Source organism: Rhipicephalus microplus, unplaced genomic scaffold, assembly GCF_043290135.1.
Source record: "Rhipicephalus microplus isolate Deutch F79 unplaced genomic scaffold, USDA_Rmic scaffold_21, whole genome shotgun sequence".
In the NCBI taxonomy this organism is placed as follows: Eukaryota; Metazoa; Arthropoda; class Arachnida; order Ixodida; family Ixodidae; genus Rhipicephalus; species Rhipicephalus microplus.
The window spans coordinates 6,084,258-6,094,937 of NW_027464594.1; the positions used below are offsets into that span (position 1 = coordinate 6,084,258).

A 10,680-nucleotide genomic window follows, 5' to 3' on the forward strand; every position below is an offset into this window, starting at 1 on the left:
GGAGTTCACACCATAGTCCACCTCACCGATGAAGGCATCTCTTTGCTTGTGATAAAGTAGCCGTTGTTTGACTCGCATTTCGTCTACAATTAAAGAGCATGCCCTCGCTTGCAACGAGGGATGAGAAGCGAGTTCTGCAGACAGCCTTTGCTTCACGATTTCGGTCACGCCAACTTCTCCACGTGATGAGCCCATAAAGCGCTCGAGGGTACTTCGACAGGGAAGCCGAAGAATACCTGTGCTCCTTACGTGTTCGTATGCACGAGTCGAGAGGTTACGCAACACCACAGCATGACGTACTGTCAGCTCAGACCACGTTGGTTTCTTCTTCGCGAAATTCTGAACTTGTTCTACTAATATTGAAACAGCCAGGTCTTTCTCTTTCGCTTTCTCCACAACTTGCAGGAATGCAGACACATAGGATTCTTCCTTGAGCTTTTGCAGTTCCTGTTTGTACTTGTCGACGGTGTTCTTGAGCCTCTCAATTCGTGCGTTCAAGTCTCGCTCCTTACGTCTCCACTTTCGTTTGTCCATTGCTGAAACCTGGGATAATGACGACACCTGCACAGCTCTGTCCACCTGCACGGTCGCAGTAATGCAGCGCTCGCTTGCGCCGTTTTCCAGAGGTAGCAGCAGTTCGCTTGCGGTGCAATCCATCGGTGATAAATCTTGAGAGCCGACGTCGACGGACGGCAAGTCATTGCGAGGAAGTGAAGGAGTCTCCAGTTGGCTCTCAACTGCTCTTCGTTTCCGCGGTGGTGTGTTCACTGGCGCAGCTGCCTCGCGTTTTCTCGCAGACGCGTTGCTTCTCTCTCTCTTTTTCGGAGGCTGCAGGTACGGAGGATACTCTTCGAAAATGCTGGGAACAGCGTCTTTCTTGAGTTTGCGAATTTTGCAGCCCTCCTTGAAGTCGGAGGAACCGAAGTGTGGGCGGCATACAGTAAAGTAGCACGACGTCGTATTCGGTGTCCAGTCGTCCCGAGAAATGACCTTTAGCCATTTCGCTCGAAGTTCCGGATCGCTTGGTATCTCGTGGAACGATATGCCCGGCGTCCGTTGTTTGCTCGAAGACTTGCAGCGTGGTACGCAGCAGTACGGCATCTTGTCAGGTACAGAGCACCCTTACTGATTCCACACTGCAGATAGAAAACCGAATTGGTATGTGAAAAGTAATGCAGCGTGAATATGCACCGTAAATCAGTTTTTAGAGTAGCAAACAATATAGATTGTGACGGCGCTAGCAACTCACACATGGACCCGTAGAATAGTAAACAAACGGTCGCTTCATTCAGTGACACTGAACCTTAAGGATCAGAACGCTGTTAGAACAATAAACGTTCATGTAAATAATTCAGTGTAAAATGCTCCATTAATTAAAAGCGAGAATTTAAAGCTATGTGTTAAACGTACTTCCACTTGCAGCGTTCTGAATTCGTGCTACGATGGCGTAGGGCTGCCTCTTACACTTACACCAGAGACCACGTTAACATTAGCGGTCATATTTGCAGCGATATGGCGTTCTTATCATGTTAAATTGCATATACCATTTGTTGTTTTTGAATCTTTACAGGCCCTGTTTTATTCCGCGAGCACTGTACACATTGTCTGCGAGTTCTGTCATGCTTCCCTGATAGTCCAAACAAAAAACATAATTAAAACCGTTGCTTCCGCAAGACACACAAGCTTACCTGCGGCAAACACGGCGGACACGGAACAACTTTTGCTTGTAGAGCCACTTTTGTAGGTACTTTGAGGGCTTCGAGGTGCCTCAACACGTTGCAGCGTAGCGAACTATGCTGCTATGCTGACTATGCTTGGTACGCTCCAGAGCGTGTACGGACAAGTATGGGGTGCGAGCGCCCCTTGCGGAGAAGGCAGGCGTAAATCGATGAGGAAGAGAGAGGGCAGCGGACGGCCTCCGCCGCTCCACTGCGCGGGCATAAAAAAATCTAGGAGACTATGCCCAGACTCATGGTGCAAGTACCAGAGAGCTGTGGCGAAGAATGAGAAGCCCCCACCACACAAAGACAGCTTGCCTGATTTTGTGAGCGAGGCACTAGAGCCCATGTTCAGGCGGCTGAGCGTCAAAGCGCTTCTGGAAAGGTGCAGTGATGGGATCACTCAGAACTCAAGTGAAAGCCTGCACTCTGTGATTTGGCAGCAGGCCCCTAAAACCCAGCATGCATCCTTGCGGAGCATTGAGAGGGATGTTGCAGAAGCCATAAGCCGCTTCGATCAAGGCGTAATGAAGAGCTACGTAGAAATTGCCGAGAAGGAAGGCTACAGCGCGGGCTACAACCTGGTTCGTCGCAGCCTCGAAAAAGACAAAAACAGGCTGCAAAATCGCAGAGAAAGCATCTCAGCAGTAACACAACCAAGACTAGGCTTGCACAGCTCCACAAGCCAGCAGGGGACCCCCCTTATAGCCCCGGTATGCTGTAGCACTGTCCTCATGCAAACGGTGACAATTTCTTGTAAAATAAATATTGTGTGTTTTCAGCCTGAACATTGTGTAGGTGTACTGTATATGCAAGGACAACATTATTGTTCAATTTTTGGGCATTCCTTTCTCTTGCAACTCACTGCACTGACCAAAAAGTAAAAAAAAATTCTGCTGCATCAATGACCATGTAATAGTTTTGGAACAAGCTGTGACAAATATTTTGGAAGGCTACAGTCATAATTTCAGCATGGTCATTATCATATAACATAGAGCTACAAAACGGTGTCACTTATATTGCCGTAGCTTCACTTTAGCAAAAGTTACAGTTGATGGAAACTTCAAATGCATTTTTCTCAGTTCGTTGTTTTTGCATGTTTCACTCAGCCTTATGGGGGTTTTTCCCATGTTATATTTTAGTGAAAGTGACAAAGTTGGTATCATTTTATTCGCCTTGAAATAATCCAGGGGGTGATGCTATTTTCAATTCTCTAGAGCCACTTTACAAATTACAATTAAAGATTATAAGAGGAATTTAGTGTAAAATATTCATCATAAGTGTTTGTCCATTTTCATGCCTATAAAATGCCTTCTAATGGAAAAAATAGCATCACTCTCTACAGCAAGTTTTCAGCATTGTAGTTATGCATGTACTTGTTCATTTTTCTAAGGGGAAATTGCCAAAAAGACCCGTAAGAGATAGGCAAATAATTAAAATTCACACCATAATATTTCCTCAACCAATTGAGCTATTATGAAACAAATTACAGATTTGAAATCAGCATAAAAAACTACCTTAAATAGTCAAGTTTAGTTGAGATTGAGCCAAGGTAGAAAAAAGTTTTTAGCACTCACATCCCTCCTTAATTCTAACTCGGCTATTTCGAAATCCCGCTTAATTCGAAGGATTTCCGCGGTCTCGTATTTTGCAATGAAAGTGGATAATTTGAAGGGGCGGCCGGCACCAGCCTGGTTAATTCAAAAACTTTGGGTGCCGTGTGCCACTTCCAGATCCCAATTTCGCCGCGAATCCACAGAAATGACGGCCATTAATTGCCACAAGGCAATGCAACGTATCGATACTAATAAGTAGCAGCTCAACCAAAACGTGCGCCTGCGGAAAATGAGCTATGCTTCACTGCAATACAGTGGAGACACGCGGGCAGCTTATCGCATGTTTCTTGCAACGTCAGCAGGTCATGGTTTACCCATTCTTTCTGGGATTGTAAAGCAATTAATAAAGGACAGTTTAACGGAGATCGCGATGTGTGCGATTTTCGCTAAATTGCCGGCTGCTCCAGCAATTTGTGTCTTTGCACTGCTAGCGGAGTTCTTGCCAGCAACACCTACTTCGAAAACTAAGTTCAAAAGTTTGAAAGATAATTTTTTGCAGCCAAAACACATTGTGAGCTTCGTCATGCTGGCCATTATTAAATTCATAATTATAACAAAAAGAATGTGCGAATGGTCACACCATGAAATGCTGACGCAGCGAGGAGCAGGCGACATGCTGTCCACGTGTCACTACTGTGTTGCAGTGAAGATGTCATGTTTTCTGCAAGCGCACATTTCAGTCGCAACCATTTTTTTTTTTTTTTTGGCAGCAGCTAGGCCCACCATTCCTCCATGTTCGCGGAAAAATAAATACCAGGTATTGCTGAAAAACGGAGCCTTTGGAGCCGCAAGCAAGCCGAGCATCGCTGAGCACCGATTACTTTGAATAGTTCCAAGTTTCCTGCATCCCACTTTTCTAGCGTTAGCTACACTGGCCTCGCTGAGCCAATTTCGCGTGGCACTGGTCTGCGCATGCGCTATGATACTCCGCCGCCGGTGTGCGCGCAATTCGATGCGCTGAGCAGACGATCAGTGGTGTCACACACCGGAACCGGCACTCCCTCGCACTCGGCCGTGGCCGCGCGCGACTCGCCGCCGCCGGTGCGCGCTTTCCAGAGGAGTGCCGTCATAGCCTTGGTAGACATATGGATGCCGACACGCGTGCCTTCCCTGTGCAGTCACCATCTGACACTGCGCTGGAGCCGCTTGATAGCGCCTCTGACTGGCGTTTGCCACTGTGGTATAGCCATGGAGAAGAAGAGTGCATATGCTGCTCAACGGTGCAGCAGAGCGGAGAAGCTTAACTCATCGGATCCCGAAGTAGTTGCCCGGCAAAATAAATATACATGTGCCACATAATACGTATACCGTGTGTGTGTCATTGGAACAGCTGTAAGCATGATATCTGGAAAGCTAAGAATAATCAGCTGAACCTTTGCTAACGCTACGTATATCCTGGCATAGCTGAGCTAAGCCACTGCCATTTTTTTGTATGTTCTCTTAATTTGAAAACCCGCTTAATTCGAAGCTTTCTCACGGCCCCAGTGACTTAGAATTAACAAGGTTTTACTGTATATACCTCGTCCTTAGGGTTGGCTCACTCGAGCTTGCTCTCGACATAGTTTTCCTCAACTGGACTCACTCGCACTCGGGCTCACTGGCATTTCTCTTACTCGCTCGGACTAGCCAGAATATTACTCGCCTGGACACGCTGCTCGATCTGAATCTGCGCGAGTACAATCGGGAGTGAATTTGCCAACGTATGCGCCTGTCGGCGAATTCAGTCTCAACCTTTACATCCTCAACTCATGCTTAGCATCCATGACAGCGCGTGTAAACTGTAGTAGCTCGCTGAACATGCGATCTGTCAGGCTCGATGGAACCTGCATTTCCTTCTCACCTATCTATGACTGCATTGCATTGCCCATGTTTGCCATAATGGCCCGATATATTACTCTGTCAAACACTATAGTAATGATTGCTGTCTTTCTGACATGCCCATCTTTTTGTTGTTGCTCTAATGTTTGTGGCATCTTTCCCTCTTTTTCCATGCTCAGATCCAAGCACCGTCTCAGAGCAACGTCCTCGAGATGCTCAACATAATCAATGGCATTCTCTTTGTACAGATCAGGTGAGGACCATGTAGTTTGCCTAGAGTATTGACAATATGTGGCCTTTAATCACGCAAATGACGTCATCCAGATTCTAGCCTCCTTTATTTTTTCCTTTTTTGGAACACTGCTTGATGAAAATGCTACTGATTATCTGCTGAGCGCATTGACAAACATGGCAGTGACCGCTTACTGATGCCACCGAGCCCAACTTGTAGTTTTTGATGTGCTCTGTTTATGAATACCTTGAAACAATTAAAGTGCGAGAATATGTAATTAAAAAGGTTACTGATAAGTAATTCTATAATTAATACTTTAATAATGTTTCTTTTTTTTTTTTGTCTATGTTAGGGGGGCAGACTGGTCTTAAACATTTTTTTCATTTATTTCTTCAGTGACCTTGTTCAAACTGCACAGGGTTATGCAGTTTTTTCTGCTGATTTCAAACATTTGATTAGTTTTCCTGTAACTCACCTTGTTCCTGAGATAACTTAAGTTCACCCCCTATTGTTTAAGGCAACCATAGAAAAATAGTGTTTAATTAAAAGTGATATTTAAGATATGCCAACATAGACTAATGACTGTAGAGTGAAAGTATGCAAGAGTCTTTCTTGGTTACTTTACAGCAAAATGAACTACCCTATTTTCAAAAGTAGTTGGAATTGTGTTACAATTTTGATTAGTATTTAATTAAAAAGGCTTGTGCTCTAAATTCTGCTCCCTTACTTGCATTCTACGCACGTACAGGTTTCCATTGCAAAAAGCTTTATTGTTGTACCTTCCCTAGCTGCAAAGATATTGAGGCCTCAAAATTGAACAGTCGTAACTTTGCTTTCTTGAAAAAAATAGAAAAAACTGAAAAAAAACAGGGCTTCTCTAAAAATCAACAATCATGGTGCGCATGTTTTGCAATCCTCATATAGGTGCTCATAAATTCGTAGCAGAACTTCTAACACAGGTGCTGGCCAATTATAAAAAAGCCTCGAAGTCGGCTCCCCATTTTTTTTGCACGTTCTGCATGTTAACAGCAACAAAAATCTGGACAGTTAGAATGACATTACAAGAATATTACCACTTCCTGGTGTATGAAAATTTGCAGACACGTAGAAAAATACTTGCAGAAACCAAATGTGTCAATATTAAAAAATGAATTTTTTTATCACTTTTTGGTCCCAAAGACGAGTCTGCCACCTTAATCTTTAGATATGCCAACATAGACAAATGCTATAGAGTGAAAGTATGCAAGAGTCTTTCTTGGTTATTTTACAGCAAAATGAACTACTCTATTTTCAAAAGTAGTTGGAATTGTGTTACATTTTTGATGAGTATTTGATTAAAAAGGCTTGTGCTCTAAATTCTGCTCCCTTACTTGCATTCTACACACATACACGTTTCCATTGCAAAAAGCTTTATTGTTGTACCTTCCCTAGCTGCAGAGATATTGAGGCCTCAAAATTGAACAGTCGTACCTTTGCTTTTTTGAAAAAAAAAAAAAAAATAGAACTCCCGATAATTCGAAGTTACTTAATTGGAATTATCGGTTAATTGGAAATGGAGTGGGGGTCCCATCAGTTCTGCATGCAGTTCAACAGGAAGAAATTCTCAGTAATTGGAAGCTAGAGGTCTGAAATTTCGGTTAATACGAATTTATTTTCAATCGAATTCCCGGAGGAAATCGTAATGTTTGTTAAATTTCCTATTTTCGAAGTGCTAAACAACAATGCGTGTCCGACCGGCACCCAGGGGCATCGCAGTTGACCACGGCGCCGCAGCTCAAAGCGTCAGCTGATGGCATCGCAGTTGCATGCAGCGCCCCAGATCACGAAGCGGCTGCTCTGGCGGTTCCGGTTTCGGGCCTCATTGTTGATCTCGTTACGGTCATGTGCAGACTCAGCGTTTCCATGTGGGGCGAAGCTCCACGTGCATTTACTAATGCAACTGGCGGGCCTTATCAGATGCTTGACTTGGGATCTTGTACAGTGGGGGAAGAAGACGCAAGTGAGCTTGACATTGGTCTCCTGCCAGCTCTCGGCGACGTCCCTTTCGAGGAGTACATTGCCACTGACAGTTTGGTAGAAACATGCGGTGCACTGTCGAACGCTGAGATCGTCGAGATGGTTCGGCCCAGCGAGCCTAGTCACGAAACTGAGGTTGACGACGACAACGCCGCAAGTGAGCCACTACCGCAGGCTGCTGATGTAGCCGCAGGCCTTGCCCTCGCGCAGTGGTTTTTAACTGCCGAGAGCAACGCCAAGGAAGCACTCGGGCACATATACAGCCTGCAGGACTTGCTTTCTGCTGCAAGATTCAGCAAACAGAAGCAAACGGCAATCACAGATTTTTTTCTCATAAACTGCTTTGAAATAAATGTATTTTTCATTAATTGTGGTTAATTGGAATTCCGCTTAATTCGAAGTTTTTCGCGGTCCCCGTGAACTTCGTATTAACGAGAGTCGACTGTATAGGTGCTCATAAATTCGTAGCAGAGTTTCTAACATAGATGCTGGCAAATTATAAAGAAGCCTCGAAGTCTGCTCACCATTTTTTTGCAGGTTCTGCATGTTAACAGCAACAAAAATTTGGACAGTTAGAATGACATTACAAGAATATTACCACTTCCTGGTGTGTGAAAATTTGCAGACATAGAAAAATACTTGCAAAAACCAAATATGTCAATTTTAAAAAATTAATTTTTTTGTCACTTTTTGGTCCCAAAGACGAGTCTGCCACCTTAATCTACTTCTTGTGTAATAAGCGGTGTTACCTGTGTCATATTTCTTTGAAATTTACACTGCAAACCCTTCTTTCTTTTCGAAAGATAACTCCTGTTATAGTGTAATGTGTTGTGTAAGTGATCTACCGTATTTACTCTCGTAATGAACGCACTTTTTTTTTTCTTAAAAAATCTGAGCAAAGTTCGTGGTGCATTTATTACGCGGGGTAAATTTTGTGAAAACTTTTCGGGGGGGAGCAAAAAATGCGGTAATGCAAAAAAAAAATTAAGTCGCTTAGCCTTTCTCAATTGACATACACGTACACTGTTTGGAAAATGCTTTTTTGTTGCACTTTACTCATCTTCGGTGGTTGATGGCGCTATCTTCTGCAAGCTGTCTCCGGGCCCCTTGTGCACGCCATAAAACCATTTTGCGGCTACCTCTTCTTGCAGTCATATAACCGCAACAGTGGTATCTGCTGTGATCTCAAAGGGCGCCCAAAAGTGTGCGGCGCTATGACACACTTTGCCAACATTGCAGGAAGCTACCCCCGAAGCATCAAAACAAACCATCAATAACAGGATTAAGGACAAAATACGGCCGCCACCTCGCTTCTACACAAGTTCCTCTACGCACGGATAACAAGCGAAGCGAAAATTGGGGGTGCCACCGTGTTGTAAAAATCATCATGATCTTTTCTGGACAACAAGCGATTTTTTTACTGCATGGTTTTCCAGGAACCTGCGACGCGATAGCAACGAATGACTCTTTGCGACAGCAATTCCTGTCGTCGTCATTTGAAAATCGCGTGCACGGGGTTGGGCTTTTTCGTAATCGCAGGAAGCGACTGTCTATCGGCTGATGCAAGCAGTTTTAAGCACACAGCGAGCGAAGGTCACGATCGTGACCTTCCTTCGCTTTGTGCTTATCAGCTGCGATGTCTCCACTCACACCGTTCGTCGATCCCGCTGTGGCACACAAATAAGGCGAGGAACGTGCCGCGCACAGGTAGAAAGGAAAAATATGGCACGCGGTAACGGACGAGGGGGAGGGGGCGAGCCTAGGTTGCCGAAGGGGGCCGGCAAAATGCAATATAATAAAAAAAAACGAAAGAGATCTAACGGGTGAGGAGGCGACAGGTGTCTGTTAGCATGACTGCAGTGGAATAATGTAGGGGCTGCGTTTATTATGCGAGTGCATTCATTATGCGAGTAAATACGGTATTCCTGCGTGGGAAAACTCGCTTGCACTACAAATATGCCACACAAGCTTCGTATGGCCGAAGTCACTGTTACATTAGAGTGCTTGTTCTTACACGCTAGCAGTTTTCATTATTTGTGAAATGTAGTACATTCTAACTTTAACCACATATAGATAATGGAGTTTTATAAAACAAAATAAATAGAAAATTCCCAATTTTCTTTCGTCACACTAGTCTGTATCAGTGTAAATGTATCCTCAATGCATGAATCGCAGCATGTATGTACGCTTATACTACTAAATGTAGTGGGCATAATAAAGTATGTATTCTTGTGTGTGTAGGAGATGCTTTTCTTTGCTTTGCTACTTGCTGCACTGCAACAGTTTCATATGAAAACAAAAAACATTGTGTTTTCACACAAAGATATTGTATTTGAAGCAGTGGGACCATAAAATGTCAAAATATCTGCATAAAAACATGAGGGATAACATAAATTTAGTCTTCCGATATTAGCACGAAAAGTGTATGAGATATGAAAAGTGCATCTGTGCACGGTATGCCATTCTTCAATAATGAGAGTGAACAGTCTTTTGTGCCAGTCCCCGATCGTGCACCGTGATAAATCCCTCTTTGCCAAATTTCAGCTTGACTTTAGCTGAAACCATGGTTCGTTGTTGTCTCATTTGTAAAAAAATAATTTTCTCTCTGGAACAGTCCACAGGACATCGAGAACTTCAAAGCCGAGTTGGAACGCCGTCAGCAGCTGGCTCTCGCCGAGAAGTCCACAGCTGCCTCCGCCAATGAGGCAGCCACTACCAAGGAGCCATCAGACTCTTGTTGTAACGGTGGTGCCGTGGCACAGTCCAGTAGTGCAGTGACAAACGGCAGTCCCGTCGACACGGCGACGACAGAGACGTCTTCCCCCGCAAATGCCGCTGCAGCCGAGGAACCGAGCCGGTGAGGAATATCGCATCGGTCTTCATCGCCAGTGACACCATCAGAGAGGCGTGCATATCCCCCTTCCATCAACTGGGCCGTGTGGTAAGGTCGTGGAACGAGACCGGCACTCAGAGGAATCTGCCGGGCGGACCGTCATATCTGTGCCCTGTGGCGCCGTGTATTCTGCCTCCTCTCTCTCCTCCAGATATTCTTTTCCCTTTTTTTTTTATTTTTTTTTACCCTTACAAAAGTAGCATTGTAAATTTCTCCTTCATTCTTTTGTGTGCCTTCGTTTTTTTTATTATTATTATTGTTAGAGGGCAAGTGCATGAAATCGAATGATTTCGTCCTGATTATGGAGAGAGAGATGCACGTCCTTTTTCTTTGGCTTACTGTCTATTCTCTTTTTTTTTTTTCCGTGGACAAGTCTGCTGTGCATGT

General features: G+C 44.4%; 1 protein-coding gene across 2 annotated transcripts in view; it reads left to right on the forward strand.

Moving 5' to 3' along the window:
* Positions 1–10,305, forward strand: part of LOC119169979 (clustered mitochondria protein homolog) — a 94,891-nt gene extending 84,586 nt beyond the window's left edge. For both annotated transcript variants that reach the window (XM_037420996.2, XM_037420987.2), the window contains exons 33-34: positions 5,332–5,405; positions 10,015–10,305. In XM_037420996.2, coding sequence (XP_037276893.2) covers positions 5,332–5,405; positions 10,015–10,261 — 321 coding nt within the window. In that variant the 3' untranslated portion in view covers positions 10,262–10,305. The remainder of the gene's footprint in view (positions 1–5,331; positions 5,406–10,014) is intronic.
* The last annotated feature ends 375 nt before the right edge of the window (positions 10,306–10,680 follow it).